General features: G+C 34.7%; 1 protein-coding gene across 1 annotated transcript; it reads right to left on the bottom strand.

Annotated features, from left to right (window-relative positions):
- Nucleotides 1-90: 90 nt before the first annotated feature.
- LOC132199736 (fatty acyl-CoA reductase 1-like) lies at nt 91-9,080 on the bottom strand. Its single transcript, XM_059624682.1, has 10 exons — nt 8,934-9,080; nt 5,137-5,377; nt 4,396-4,520; nt 4,070-4,199; nt 3,335-3,480; nt 2,854-2,963; nt 2,603-2,795; nt 1,890-2,126; nt 1,580-1,837; nt 91-712 (listed from the first exon to the last, which is right to left on the bottom strand). Coding segments are annotated over exons 1-10 (1,644 nt in total). The 5' UTR covers nt 8,936-9,080; the 3' UTR covers nt 91-510.
- Between the last annotated feature and the right edge of the window lie 7,233 nt (nt 9,081-16,313).

Raw genomic sequence — 16,313 nt, 5'->3', positions numbered from 1 at the left:
CAGTTTTTTGCAGTGCGTTTTAGTTTAACTAAATCCCAGAGTAAAAGACTTAATCTTAAAGGCATTTAAAAAAAATAGTTTTTATTTTGAAATATTAACACGTGATTTCTTTATTCAAATTAATAAAGGCCGTAAAACTTAATCAACAATCAATCGCTTACTTATTAACTTAATTGAGATAATTATATAAGATTAACAATTCTTATACGTAAAATGCATAAATAGTGGTCGCAATTAGTTGTATGTACAGGATATCGTAGCCCTGAGCCTTTCGATGAGAGTTCAAGTCACAGCAGCGCTCAAATTTTATTTTGCAAGAGAATAATAATTTACGAGAAACGAGAATATAATATTAAAGAGACAGCCCTAGTACATTGTGCTTGCTCGGTTGAGAAAAAGAAAATCTCCCAGAGGCAAAAATTCAAAATGTCAACAAAGTGTTCCTTAAGGGAAACAACAGCAATCGATAGTGAGTGGTGCATTAAATAAACAGAAAGTTATCGTGGTTTTTCATATAATGGAACTTAGGAGAAGGTTGTCGTTGTTGGCGGTGAAGACGCTGGACGAGGTGACCACGCTGTTGGTCGCACTCGACTCGCTCTGCAGACGCGACGTGACCACGTGTTCAAGCGGGTAAATGTAGCTGGACGCGAGGAAGTGCACCAGAATGGCCAGGAAGACAAACGACATCGCGGTTTGGGCCCATCTTATCCTGAAAAAGGTTATTCAAAATTAAAATTAAAATTTTATTTTTTTAAATATTTCTCAAGTATTTTATTTTTTTTTAATTTAAAAATAAGATTTAATTGTGCATTTATTAATTTAAAACATATTTTTAGGCAAAGAACAAATATTATGCAACTTAATAGGCAATAAATTCAAACTACATTCTAAAACCAAATTTAAACATAAATTAGTTTGTCAACATCATTGCTCGAATGCTCATGAGATTGAGAAATATTAAAGAAATTATAATTCTTCGTTGCTGTTGCCGTTTTACTATTTATTTTCTATTGGCGCATTTCACAATTTCAATATAAGATAAGTAATAATTCTTGACCTAGAAATATTATACATAATATTCAACTTTAGAATTTGTTTATGTTTTTTTTTTCTGTCCAATACTATTATTATTTGCTAAACATATACAGAAAATCCGTATATTATTAGTCGATAATTTGAATTAAACTCGATTTGAAATATTCCAATGATCACGACTCATGGCGGATAATTTCAATTAGCGAAATCCCAATTCACTTAAAAAAAATCATTCTGACCTCTGACCACAGAGATATCAAATATATTTGGAAATTGTGACATAAAAACAAATGATTATTAAAAATAAGTATTTCCAGGTAAATAAATTTTAAAATTTTCGCGTTTCTGATCTTATTTTCTTACGTTTTTCCTTAGACTTAATACAAACTTTTAACCTTAAATATTTTTCACAATTGGAAAATAGTTTTATAAGAAACTTTTGAAGTAAAGAAAAATGTCTTTAAATGGAGAATTCTAAATATTTTTGCTGATTTTTTTTCTTAAATTGGTTAAAAATTTATGGATAAAATAATTGAATTACCATTTAACGCGTTTTCTGGCCGATGGAACGGTCGCGAGCTCGTCCTTCATGATGTGTTGCCTGATGCCGACTCCGTATTCAAAAATGTAATCGTCCCACGGGATTTTCCTCAGGTCGAAGTTGAAATTCTTGTGATCAATTGGGCTGAGGGAGCTGAGCATTCGGGTCACGTTTTCGGTGTCGCACGTCCACTGGTTGGTGGTGAAGTAGGTCAGGCTGTTGATGGCCGCGTTCACCTTGTCCTGAAGTCTCGCAAACCTGCAATTTTTCGATTAATCATCTCTCATTTAACAAAAATAACAAAACTGGCCTCTTTTTCTGGCCCATCACCACGTTGACCAGGTCGGCCAGGTAGGCCCACATCATCAGGTAGACGCTGGACAACTTGACGCTGACCTTTGACTTGCAGAGCTCGAGAGTGGGCACGCTGGTGCACGCGCTGAACGGCATTTGGCGGTAAAAGCGCTGAATGTTGTGCACAAATCGCTGCCACGTCGGTCCGAAACCGTCAGGAGGAGTGAAATTGTAAACGGTGCACTCGCTGGGTCTGCAATTTTTGAAAAAAATAGTAATAAATTTTGCAAATTAATAGTTTTGCATTTCATGGAAAATAGAAACATAGTCTAAAAATGAACAAATATAAAAGAGTTTTTTAAATAAACATTTTTATTTTATTTTCCCCCATAACAAATTCTCCCTCTTCATAAAAAAAACTTGATAGTTTCAATCTTCTCTTCACATAAATTTTCTAAATTAATCTGACTACTTGTTGAAATGAAAAATTCCTCTGTTCTGCTGTTATAATGAATTTTTTTAATAAAATTCAATCAAATAATACATTTGTAGTGGAAACTGAAATATTCTAAAAGACTATAAAATGTCAATAACGTGAAAAATTTTAAATAATTCATGAATATGATTGGATAAATGTTCCTATTTAATAATTTTTACCCTTGCAAATTAACTACTTTCTAGTTTTATAAATAATTGATTACATAAAAAAATCCAATTTCTTTTGCTCACTTGCAGATGGCGAGGTACCAGGCGAGGGTGATCATCGCGTTGATGGCCAAATCGGCGGGCACCACGTGCGCGACCTTCTCCTCGTGGCACAGCATCTTCTTCAACATGCCGTTGCCACCGGACAGGACCACCACGGACGGTCCGTTTAAGTTGTCCACCCAGCTCGGAGTCGGTTCTTGCAAAGTCGACATTACTGCAGGGCAACGAAAAGGTAAGTGATGCACGTTTTAGATTATTAAATTATACGGTACCAATGCTAGGGCGAAAAATGGCCACAGGGAGCGTTTTCGACGCCTCCGAAACTAATTTCTCGGCAAGGCTCTTTGTGTAGACGTAAGTGTTCGGCCTCTCTTCAGTCAGACTGAAATTAAAAGCGAGAAAATTCAGAAAATTAATAAACTCATAAAAATGTTCAAGGATCCTCTTCCAATCTGAATTTTTTGATTTATCTTAATTTAGGAAAATAATATAAAAGAAAGGAAGAATTGAACAATTAATCAAGAAATAATTTAAAACCTAGGCCATATTATTATACGAGTCTCGAAGGATAACTCGCAGATCAAAGTTATGCAACCGGAATGGCATTGGTGTGGAGCACATTGCTTGCTTTGTGTAAATGCTCGAGTCGATTTATTTATTGTTAACTCGGTAATTCTCAAGGCTCCGGCCGCGAGCCACTCTGCGTGTCGCAAGCGGCGTTCAATATATTTTTTGCTCTCTATTTGAACTCACACAGGGCAAAGCAGGTTTAGCCAGGCGTCGTCCATCCACTCGGCGCAGCTGATCAGCTTTTCCGGCTCGGCGTTCGTCGGGTACACTTCCTCGAGCACGTGGTCGTGATGGCAATTTGCGAACAGGGTCGAAACGTGCACCAATGCCTAATGAAATAATTCAATTTAAATTTTCTGATATTAGTTACAATTAAATAATTAAGTTTTTACAGAAAATTTGAGATGAAAAACTGGAATTAATTTTATTTTCTGATTTTAATATTTTTAATATAAATACTAAAGCTTGCATCTATCAAAATTCAAATAAAACAAAGTTTTCAGGATGATTGAATAATTATTTCATACAAATTTAATATTAACCGCGTGATTATAGCAATGTTAGTAATAAACAACAAATAAATTAAAAATTTATAAATAAAATAAGAAAAAATTTAATAAATAATTAATTTAATGACCTTATAAAAAATCAAATAATATTCCCTTTTATTAATCTCCTCCGACTCCTTCCGGAAATCAATTATTATGTTAATTTTATATTGCAAAGGAATCAAATTACCCCATCATTAAAGTCTGATATCATCAAATTTAACAATAAATCTCATTAAATTTTTTTTTATATGACTTTGAGAGGAAAATTTATAGCAATTGCAATGGGAATTGAATAAATCATATATGCTTCAGTGACGTCAGAACGATTAAAAACCAGACGTTGCACATAAAAGCCAAAGAGATTTACCTTCAGGTTGGTCATTTCTTTGGCCAGGGCGAGCAGCTCTCGCGTGCCTCGCGTGTTCAGCAGCACAGCATTGCGCAGGGGCTCGTCGAACCTCACTGTGGCGGCGACGTGAAAAACAATGTTCACGTTTCTGCGGAAATTATTAGTTAAATCATCAGATATTTTAGTCCTGATTGTGAGTAAAATTAAACAAACGCAGGAATTTATTTAAAAAATTTAAAGAAATGTTTGCCAAGCCAATTCATGTGAATTTATAAATAAACTTCCGTGTAATAATATTTGAATATTTTTAAACGCTCACTTGTGTTAATTGAAAGATTACTCACTTGCACAGTTCCTTTCTGAGTGGATTCGAAATGGCGAGTCCGAGTCTGGACACGTCGCCCTCAACAACTCTGATCTGACTGGCGATGGCTTCCTCGCCCCTCTCAGCCCTCAGTCTGGCGAAAAACTGCAAAGTTGCATTACTTGGTGATGGGCATTTTGAGGAATCGGAATGTTTTCGTGATTGTTCAGAACATAAATTCAAAACTCTTCCTCAAAAATTGAAACTTGAGATAAAAAAATATTAAGTCTGAAGGTTCTCGGACAAAATTTTGATTAAAAAGGTCTCAACATTATTGAGGTTCAAAAACTCAATTATTTAATTTAAACCGGTGGAAAAAAAATCGTTTTTGGTTGCATTTAATTTGCTACAAAATTTATTCTGACAATAAATCTTTAAAAAAAATTTCATTCTGTTTCGAAATATGTGTACGTAGAAATTACTTTTTCCCCTTTTTGCCAAATGAATAAACAAATTTAAAATTATTAGAATATTTTGAATTTCTATTTACATTTTTTAAAAATCAATACAAAATTACTATAACCGTTTCAAATTAGTTAGAAAAAACTTAATTATATGCAATTTTAATAAAAAGAGATCAAAGTTTACAAAATTGAAAAAATAATTCAAGCACTTCCAAGAATTTTTGAATTTTATTTAATTTTTTTTAGCCCAAATCTAAGTCAAAATAGCTGCCTCTTTCTTTACTAGACAAATTATTACTATTTTATATTTTGTTTACTTTGCTCTGGAGGAGTTCGTTGAGTCGCTGTTCAGGCTGGACGCCTCGCTTGGGGCGCATCAGCAGGTACAGGGTGCCGAGTTCAGGGCAGGATCGCAGAAGTTTTTCGACCAGCACCTTGCCCATGAATCCGGTGGCGCCGGTGATGAAAATTTTCTTGCCGCGGAAAAAGTCGGGAATGCCCGGCTGGATCTGCTCCGTCGGCTCCATGAGGTCGTCCAGCAGCTCGCAAGGCGGCGGCCTGAAAAACACGTACGAGATATTTTTCTTTCACTCGGTCAGACACTTGTGCGCTACTTTCTCTGCTCGCGCGACAACAATAATTAAAATAAAAGCGGTAAAAAAGAAAAGAGACGAGAGAGGTTTAATTGCCAATAATTTTCGACCGAAAGCCTCAAGTTGTTGGGAAAGAAAAGCTTCAGGTTAACCTTAGAATATTTTGGCAATCGCATGAATGGCGGCGCGGCAACAATTAAACTCCGCCCTTGATCCACTTTTCGCGGTGGCATCGCCGTGTCTATCTCATTTCCTTCTAATCGATCCTTCCTTTGAGTGATTTATTTACGACTTGACACTTTGTAAGGACGTCGGATGGATGCAATTTATTTGCATTTTATTTCTTTATCCTCTTTTCCTGGTGACATGATTTCGATAAAAAAAAAAATAAATAAAATGCAAGGTAAATCGCTTTCAACACTCGCGGCGTCAACGTCCTCTCAACATATACGTAACCAACCGGCTGGACGCAAACAAGAAACAACCACGACATACCTAGTCACGTTTATTACGCGACTATTATGTGTGGAGTAAGAAAGTTATGCACTTTTCTTCGCGTAATCAATTTCCTTTCTTTCGGCGTGCTGTGCAAAAATTCTTGAAATTATTTTCTATTTGCAACAAAATTCATCACTAAAATTTTAAAATATTATTTTAATTTTAAGTAATGTATGTGAATTTTATTTTTAAATCTTTAAAGTAAACTTTCCTACAATTATTTTCATCTTTTAAATTTTGAAAATTAAAATAAAATAATTTAAAATTTGACTTTGCAACCTGCAATACAAAAGCCATCCCAGGAAGTAATTTCAATAGATTTTTCAATTCTAATTGCAAGATATATTATGAAAGTAAAGTTAACCTGAATACCATTCACTGAGGTGAGTTTAAATGGAGTTGTGAGTTAATTTAATTTACTTCAATTTACAAGAATTACAAAAAGGAGATTCTAATTTCAGTTCATTTCCTTTAAAAAATTTATACCAACGTTATAGTTGCAAATTGTGTTTATTGATCTCTCACAATTGCTTCCCATAACGGGATAAATCATTAAATTTATACATTCAAAATTATAAAAATTAAATATAATTTAGAGAAAAGATGTGAATTTAACAAATAAAGTTTTACAATTACGTTTTACTTCAACATTGTCTCTCAACTTTTCAATTTATATAAATTGATGCTCTTTGAATTAAAACGGTGTCTACTCACTCAGTGGGTTGTTTGGGAAGTGAATTATTATATTTTCTATACTTGAATAGCAGTAAATGCAATAAACGTCTCTTAGAAGTCATTGAGGAAACTTCAAGTTTTAATACATCGCTAATTTGTAACGCAAGATGAGTCACCCCTCGATTGTGATCTTGCTTTAAATAGAATTTAACTGCAGCAATAAATATCAGATAATAAAAAAAGTAAATTTGCAAAGAAATGGGCACTTGAGGAGATGTTCAAAGAATGAAGATAAAAAGGGCTTTTTATTGTCTAGAAAAACTTGCATATAAATAAATTATAGGCTCCTAAAAAATACCAGTTTTGGTCTTAGGATTTGTTCTTATTTCATGGAAGAAACGCACTTCTCGCTGACTAATCAAGAATTAATTTATTTATTTATACAGAAATTCTAGTAGCTTCTTCAATTAAAAAAATGGTGACATGATGACCCACAATTTTAAGCACCTTTTAACTAATTGGGCACGCGGCATTATTATTTTATCATTCTCCTTTTGTCTCCCGTTTTCGCTCTCGAAATGCACTTATAGGGGCCGGGGCTGTGAATGAGGTAAAAATAAAAATAAACTACATAACGCATGCTAACAAGCTGGTCAGTGTTTGTTCAATAGAAAGTCTGGAGAGATGTTGCGCATCTGTCAAAACATTACAAATCTCAGCGCGGAAACTGGTTGGTGGCGTGTTGGGTGAAATTCCGCTTCTATTTTTATTTAGTCCTCCTCTGCACAGACCCATCAACACATTCTAAATTTAATCATATAAAAAATTATCTTCAAGTTAAAATTATTAATTTTTTCAGATCGGTTAAAAGTCTTTTTTCTGCATAAATATTGAAATAGTAAATTATCAGTAAAATTTAGAGATTTAAACGCCCGATTTTGTGGTAAAGTTTGGATTTTTTATTTGATTTATTTAAAAATAAAATGTAAACTGTACTTGTATTTCCCATCATGCTTTCTAAAATAAAATTAAACCTCTATTTTTATAAAGTAATGCTTCATATAGTCTCATATAAGGCTGTTTAAAGCAACGGGAATCTCGCATCACCGGAGTGCGGAAATTGATTGAGAGATAAATTGATCAAACTGCTTCGCGCCATCGCGATCAAACAAAATTTTTGCCGCGCTTTCTCATTTCCCGTAATATTATCTAATAAACGACTGATTTTTTTTCCCAAAAAAAATATATATCGATCAAAGAGAAACCAATAGAACGGAACCATTCGCGCACTTCCCTTTCAGTGGGAACAAAAAACCGGTGCCGAGTTTCGCAAGTTTATTGGCCCACTATGCAGGAAGTTTGCGAGTTGATTAATGTAAGGAGCAAAAAGGAACTCTCTAAATTACAACCTTTTTTTACTTTAACCCTTTTCGGCATAAAGCAGGTTGCTTGCGATTTCAATTACGCAGCCGCACGTCCTTCTTTGGCATTTATTGCTCTCGATTTTGATAGAAACGCCGACGCCGCCGCGCGAGAGGCAGAAAAATAACAACAAGGTTGATGCGATAGGAAAGTGCAGTGTTTTTATCCCAAGGTATTGCACTTCTTGCGGTGCTGATAGCATTGGAAATATCCAACTCGGCAGTTAATGGGCGGCTTTGAGATGCGGACTGCCGCATTATTTCATCTCTTTCAGTTCCTTCTTGGATCGTTAGCTAATGTTTAGCATCACAATCAAGGGTAAACCACGGGATACCTGTTTGCACGACAATGATACACTCTCATAAAACAAAGACGACGACGACGACTATAATAGGGTGAAATTAAAGTCGTGGCACTTCAAGAAATTGAACACCGAAGTTCAAAGAAAAACTATTATTGATATTAAGGATGAAGGAGTTTTATTTCAAGTGCAATTTATTCATTTAAATTCTAAAAAAAGAACACACCATATACTAAAGAACTATATTGCAATTAAACACAAAATATAAATGGGAACTTTCATTCACTCACAAATATAATTAATAAAAATAAACGCATTGATCTTGTTTTAAATTTTTGAAAAAGGTTTCTGTTAAATTTAATAAAAATATTTAATTTATAATATAAAAAATTAAAAGATTTTTAAAACATAAATAATAAAAAAGTGTCTAATTTAACTATAAAATATATATTCATGAAAAATTTTTATTTTTCAATAAGTAAATCAATGTTAATTATTAATTTAACCTAAATTCGCTAAAAACTGCCAAAAATAAATTATAGCATTTTTTTTTTAAATTCCCAATTTTGAGCCTTTCCGGCTGATGAGCAGGAGACAAAAGTAGATGAATATTTTGAAAACTTACATGTTCGAATCGACCGAGTGTGGTTGGTATCCTTAACCTTGCTCTTAGTTAGACGCACTCTGCTCGCTGGACTTTCACACGAACAACTTTCAACTAAGAGCGCGTGTCGAGTTGTACGCCTTGTATTTATGCATCTGCAGCGTCGGATCTCATTGAGGTGCCCCTTCTCGGCTGTCGCGGCGGCTCCAATTGGAGTCTTGAGTACCCCTGCGCTCGCTCCTCCACGTCCGACGTGCGCGCCGACCGACGCACCGACTCTCTTCAAAATTGCAAAATAGTTTCCTGAAAAACAGGGATCGTAAAAATTCTTAGTAAAAAAAAACCATTCAAGTTTAGAGGCAAAAAATAAGGTTTTTTCAAAGCCTGAGGGCAAATCTTCCTGAACATCATTAATTAAGTCCGGATTATTTCACCGTTTCATTTTTTACAATAATTAAAAATTATTTATAATTATTATAAATTGTCTCCAAACGTATTGCGTTCGTTTTCCCTCCAGAACAATAGTTCAGCGAAGGTTTGTTGTGCAAATTTGCGGCCAATTAAAATTCAGGTATCAGGGCCTGACCACGTGTAGACGTGTGGACCAGCAGGGCAAAAAGCGCGAGAATCGATTGCGGTCATGGAACACCGGCTCTGGAATAGATTCGGCTGCAAAAGCGCTCGAAAATGCACCAAGGCCGGGCGTCCTCAGTCGGTCGAGATATTAATACAGGTGCTGTTGAACTTCCAGGTGGCTTCATCTATGCAAAACGAGACATGGGCCAAACCCAAGTTAAGAAACTTAATTAAAATTAATGTAAAAAATTGATTTTTTTTCCGTCCTGAATGATAAGTTATTTTAGACAATGGGCAAACTGAAGTCTGGCTTTAAAAGAAAAACGTAAAATGGCGTTCAAAACTGCAATTCAGCCGGTTTTTGTTTTATTTTTTACCGCAATTATTTTCTGAAAGTCATGTGCAGAAATTTTAATTGTATAGACGGTGTTCAAAAGTTCAGCTTAAAGTTGGGCAAAAAAATTGAACATAATTATGACTTGTCAAAGTTGCAGCACAAATGGTCTTTTACAAAGTGATTTATACACTGTTGGAGTCATAAAAAATTCGAAACCACGTCACTACGCAAAGGTTAAAAGGTCATTATTTTTGCTGAGCAGAGCAATAACATTTAACGAATTTTAGTGTGAATTTCCATTTTAATCTATAAGACATTGTTAATTAAAAAACATTTGGTAAATTATTTTCTTCTGTCATGTGCTGTTTCCCTCGTATGTGTTTTGATTGTTTGATGAATCACTTTCACAAAATTCCCACACAAAATCCATGTTTTTTCCCTAATTCCTCGAGCGTTTTTGAATCGTAAAGAGAACCGATAATTGTTTTGCTTCCATTAAAAAGTCACTCATAATTTTTTAGCTTGGCATGAAAAAAAATTAAAATTTTTTTATAAAAAAGGCCAGTGAAAAAGAACTAATCTGTGGCGAATAAACAAAATATTTTGTGAATCTACAGATTGAATTTAAGAAGTTGGTCTAAAATGCTTTTCAAAATAAAGACTTGAATAAATAAGGACGTGAGAGAGATTTAAAATTTGCATGGCACACAAACTAAAGATAACATTTTTTTATTAGTTGAAAATCCCAAGGCCATGAACCTGTGCAAAAATTTGCTATCCACCACATTCCCGTCTAAGAAGACAGGTTTCACGGGGAATTCCAGTCCGCACTACATAGTTAACATGTCCTTTAGCCAGAGGCTTGACGCCTTCGAATTTAAATATATGTTATGGCTTCGGATGATAAAATTCCTCTACTTTTTTACTTGAAGATGGGTGATTTATTTTGTCAAATAAGATAAAAATAAAATGACCAAGACTGAAGAGAAAAAGCCAACATTTTTTGGTCTAAAATTTTAGGTAAAAACGTTGCTTACAAAAAAAAATTGTAAAAATTAGATTTGAGATTATTTCAATTTTGTTTCTGTACAAAAAATTAAAGCAAATCACTTTTTTTCGTCAAAATATAAATTTTTTTCTCAAATAAAATATTTTCAGAATCAGAATTCCACAATTTCTCTGAATCGGAAAGACTAGGGCTTATGGTTAAATGTTTTAGAATGAAAATTCAAGAATGAATGAATCTGTAATTTCAAAAATGAAATTTGCGTGCATAGAAGGCTAGCGAAATTTAGGCATAAAAAAATAAATAAATTAGAGGTTAAAATTTGGTTATAAGAATGTCAAACAGCCTAACATTGTTTGATTTAGAAAAGGCTACATTACAGCATTCTTGTGAACGCATAATTGTTAATTTTAGCAATGAAGGTAATGTTAAAATTTAGCTTGTCCCTGAAAGTTTGCGATGCAGAATTGGCTCAAATTTTTTTAACTTGCAAATCAGAATGTTTAGAAAAAAAATGTCTTTTTCTTGCTGTAAAAATTAAAAACAAAACTTTTCCTGCTGGGAAATCCCGACTTTTTGTTCCCGCGGGACACCTTATTGTTCTCTCCCGACTATAGGAAAATTATTGTTGTTAAAATGTTAAAGCTTTTTTCCTTATAAAAACGCTCTTATTTGTTATGTCATTGAGGAAAATGCTGAAGGTACTCGGACGTGTTATTGAATATAATTTATTATTGTCGTCTTTATCTTTTAGGACAGCAGCGATTGTTCGAGCAGTTTTTGCCCCCCTTGGCTGACTCATTCCAGAAATTGAATCTGAAAACACAATTACGTCAAGATTAGAAGCGCCAATGAAAAAATAAAAGAATCGAGTTCACACCGGCTCAGGCGACAGGGTTTGATTATTTCCTTCATTGTTCTCGATCGACTGCAAAGGTTGAGGAGACGAAATGTCAAGGTGACAAAAATGTAAATAAACTATTATGCATATCTTCGTACAAAATAAAAGAAAGAGAGAAAGAAACGACGCGCTAGTTAACACTTCTTTCTTTGAATATATCTTCGCCGGCCCAGGCCTTGATCTTAATAGTCCTCTAAAAGAACAAAGATGACGGTGCAGCATCGCACGCTACGGTCAATGGGCGACCCTCTTTGTCCGCGTTTCACATCCTCAAAAACAGCCGATTTCATCACCGTTTCACACTTCGGCCTCTGCGTCTTTAATTTGGCAATCTGAGTCTGCTAATCAGGAAAATTCACTTGAAACAATTAGCAAATTTAAGTTAAATTTGGCTTTAATATTTCATAATAAATGCATCTGTCGATAATGAGCCTTTGGAACTGAAATTTTTATTAAAAAGTAAAAACTTCAACAGGATTTCATGCAAAAATTGATACCGCGTTAATACAAATGTTGGTAAAAATCAATATAAGTTTAAATTTATATCATTCTTAATTATTTTGAACAATGTTGAAGTCTAGGTAATTTAATAAATATTACAAATATTAATAATATTAATATATAATATCTTTCATTCCATATCTTAAAAGCCAACAAGAAATCTACAAGAAGATGAGATCTAGTTTCCAGGATTGTATATATTCATTATTAAAGTGGGTTCATTTTATTTAATAAATTAAAAAAAAATTATTTTTCAAACGAAACAATTAATTATTTGTGGCTTGTAGCATTCAATAAAATATAAAGTATTGCAAATATTTAAAAATAAAAATTAAATTACAGTTAAATTCGGCAAAGTTAAAAATATTTTAAAAAATATCAAAATACTTATTGCTTATAAAAAGTTTTTATTTTATTTGTAAAACATTGTTTAAAACTAAAAAGTTATTTAGAAATATTTATTTATTTAGCAGTTTATTAAAAGAAGTAATGAATTTAAATTAACTTAATGAAATCATTTTGACGTACTGTACAATGACAATGTAAAATCACTAGCGGAAAGTTAATATTCAATACTTAAATAATTAATCTATTAACATAAAATCAGTCTCTCAAAATACTTATTCAATTTGAATTTGTAAGAATTATATTTTCACAATTTCCCGAAGTCAAAATTATAATTTACTTTTACTTCCTATATAAATTAATTGAATCTCCAAAACGGAAATCGATAATTTATTTTGTAAATTGTTGCCAAAGGTTGGGCAGCGCCGAAAGGTGCAGCAAGGCTGGCGTTGCGATGCTTGCAAATTTGTGCAGGTGCAGAGCGAGTGAAAGAGATCATTTTATACTTTGCGTCACCGCTGAACTTGGCACCTTAAGAGAAAAAGAGAGAGAAACACTCGACCTTATAAACGAATCTCGGCAGCGACCTCACGTCCGAATTCCGCAGCAGTGCTGTTTAATTAAAAGAATTGATTACGATAGCTTGAGAGGGCTCCTTCCGAGAGCGGCGGGTTTGTCAACATTTCTAGTCTTTCCTATTGAAAAGTGAGGTGCGCAGTCAGGATTTGCTCTAGACGCGATTTTTCTTCCATTTATAACAATGATAAACTTGATCTGTTTGAACTGTTGTAACTTTTGAACAGATTAATGTTGGCCTTAGTTATTTCCATTTTTAGAAAGCACATTTTATTCACCATTGTCAGAATCAGACACATAAATCATCAAAATTTGCGTGGGCAGTGAATAAAAAAATATGCAAATTTGCGTCATTGTTGAAAAAGACAAATTTTGTAAATCACAAACTCCACGCATTGGGACGATTCAGGCTCAGATGATGAAAATTGACAATCTATTTATTAAAGAATTTGAAGAAGAAAAAAAAACGCAATAAGATTGAAAAAAAAAACACCTATTCTCAAGTTTCAGAATTTCAAACAGGCACAATTATTTTCAAATGGGAGAAAAATCGCGTCTAGCGCAAATCCTGTCGGCGTGTCTCTCCCTTTTAAGAGCTCATTGCACATGAGAAAAAAGACCTCCTGTTGCAGAAAAAAATCTCCTAGTAGAGATTCACACAGGGAAAATTGAACGCGTGCTGAGTGTTTTCAACTTCCCAAGAGAATCTCAGCGGCGCCGACGTTTTTTCCCCCATTTTGTGTGTCAAGGCGTCGCCAACAAATATATAAATAATATCAGCGTAATGAGTTTCATATTATATTAAATTATGGTGCTCATTAATGATTCACATCTGGCACTCGTGGAAATAATCATTTTTTTTATTTTTTTATTGTTTCAATGCAATTGAGCAAGTTAGCGTGTCAGGTATGAACGTCATTTTCTCAGACTCTGGGACAGAAAAAAAGAAAAGTGCCATAAAATTATTAGTTTGAAAACTTTTAAAAGTCGATTATTGCTTTAGTCAATGACTTTTTGAGTAAAAAGTTTCACCTGCTGTTCCTTCAAATTATGAGGATATTGCCCGTAAAAAGTAGTTATAGTTTTTATGATTTTTTTTTTATTTATTTTCAATAATTATTTGAACTTTCTCTATGTACACGTTATTCTTGTCAGGGCTAAAATTTTTAACAATGATTTGCGTGTTAAAAAGAACAGAAAACAGTTTTTGCAAGGAAAAAGATTTGAAAAACAGTCAGTAAATCCAAATCAGGACATTGATCTAAATTATATCAATTCAATTCAATTCAATTCAATTTTATTGTTGTTCTGTTAGACAAGAATATTAACAGTAGTCTTTAGAACATGTCAGGTCTAAAATTAAAATTTAGAGAAAAAAACCCGTTGCTTAGGGCAAAGGGAAAAAACTATAAGATTAGCGCGAGAAATTTCACTTGTCAAAACTGCACAGTAAGTATTCGTGTATGTCATAGAAGTTGTGTTCACTTAGCACTTGTTTCAGTTTCAGGGTGAATGTCTTTAGATCTTCAATTTGTTTTAACTCGGCCGGCAAGTGGTTGTAAATTCGAGCGATCATGACCGCCGGATTTTGCGCTGTCAAGTTTAGTGTCACTGGGGGTATGTGAAGGTCTTCATCGTTCACTGGCTTGTTTCTCGTATTGTAGACGTGAACTTCCTCTGCCTCATTGTTTCTGGCAAATTTATCAGGGTATTTCTTTACAAACTTCGCGCACTCCAATATGTACAAGGAAAACGCTGGGAGGATGTCAAAGTCTTTGAATAGTTGTCTGCATGACTCAAGTGGATCGGGTCCTTTCCAGTACCGTTTGCCAGCCATAGCCCGCAGCACCCGTTTTTGCGCGATAGCGACAAGATTAAAGTATGGGGAGGCACCGTAGATAATAATCGAGTACAAGATATGGCTTTGCACGTATGCAAAGTATACCTGTCTGAGACTACTCTTAGGCACTCTCTTGCCCATTTTCACAAACAAGTATGTTGCACTTCTTAGTTTCCCACTCGCATATTCGCACTGTGCACGCCAGTTCATTGTGTCAGTGAATATTACACCCAGAACCTTGCTCTCATTCGCCACTTCGACTTCCGTGTTGTTAAGTTGAACAGAAGGTTTTTCCAACTTCTTTGTCTGAGCGGTGTGAATTTGCATGACCTTCGTCTTTGAGGCATTTAGTCTCAGACGGTTGTTTTCGGCGAAGGTCTCCACACTTTTGTTTACTTGCGAGGTTTTCTCGTTAGCTTCGGTGTATGTATTACCCCTTGCGAGGCTCGTCAAATCGTCGGCAAAGACATAGAGGGTGGCAGCTACGCTTTCCAACGAAAAGTCGTTTTCATAGGCCGTGTAACTAAATGGTCCTAGCGACGTTCCTTGCGGTACTCCAATGGAGGAGTCCAACGTTGCAGATGTTACGTTCGTTATGGTCTGGTTTTCGTCAAGGTGCCTAAGTTGAACCACTTGTTTCCGACCCGTGAGGAATGATTTCATCCAAGAGAGTGATTTTTCATCGAGTCCATAGCATCTCAGTTTTCCGATCAGGATTTCGGGCACAACGCAGCCAAACGCATTTGAGAAATCGTATAGGATCATGTTCACTTTCTCTCGTTTCTCGATAGACGAGTGCAAGTCCGTGACTAGGTCATAGAGTGCTGTTACCGTGCTTTTGCCTTTTCTGAAGCCGTGCTGGAAGCCTTGAATTAGTTGATTGTCTGAAAAGTAGGCGTCAATTCTATTTAGGTAGCATTTCTCAAATATTTTTGCAACCGTTGACGTGAGAGCGATTGGTCTGTAGTTTGCTGCGTCGTTTTCCTCGCCCTTCTTCTTGTAGATAGGTACAATGGTCGCCAGTTTTAAATTTTCAGGAAATTTCCCCTCCACGAAGGAACAGTTTATTAAATCCGAAAGTGGCGTGGCAATGTAAGCGGAAATTTGTTTGATGACGCTCATGGATATTCCGTCCCAGCCAGCTGATTTTTTTGCAGGAAAGGCGCCAATGACTCTCCGAATCTCGTCTGGTGTTGTCAATTGATTAAGTGAAAATATCGTCTCCACTAGTGGGACGTCTTCAATGGCGAGTTGTATTTCTTGTTCACTCATTTCGGGAAGTGGCTCGATAAATTTAGTGTTCAGGAAGTCAGCAATTT

Source organism: Neocloeon triangulifer, unplaced genomic scaffold (assembly GCF_031216515.1).
Source record: "Neocloeon triangulifer isolate White Clay Creek 2 clone unplaced genomic scaffold, ASM3121651v1 ptg000014l, whole genome shotgun sequence".
Classification (NCBI taxonomy): domain Eukaryota; kingdom Metazoa; phylum Arthropoda; class Insecta; order Ephemeroptera; family Baetidae; genus Neocloeon; species Neocloeon triangulifer.
The sequence above is the reverse complement of the archived record's forward strand: the minus strand, read 5'-3'. Positions and strand labels throughout refer to the sequence as shown.

What these genes read in the sequence shown, in the direction of transcription:
- LOC132199736 (XM_059624682.1), bottom strand. An exon ending in CTAAACCTGCTTTGCCCTGT is followed by an intron (nt 2,964 to 3,334) that starts GTGAGTTCAAAT and finishes TTTTAATTTCAG; the next exon opens with TCTGACTGAAGAGAGGCCGA. An exon ending in GTGATGGGCCAGAAAAAGAG is followed by an intron (nt 1,838 to 1,889) that starts GCCAGTTTTGTT and finishes GAAAAATTGCAG; the next exon opens with GTTTGCGAGACTTCAGGACA.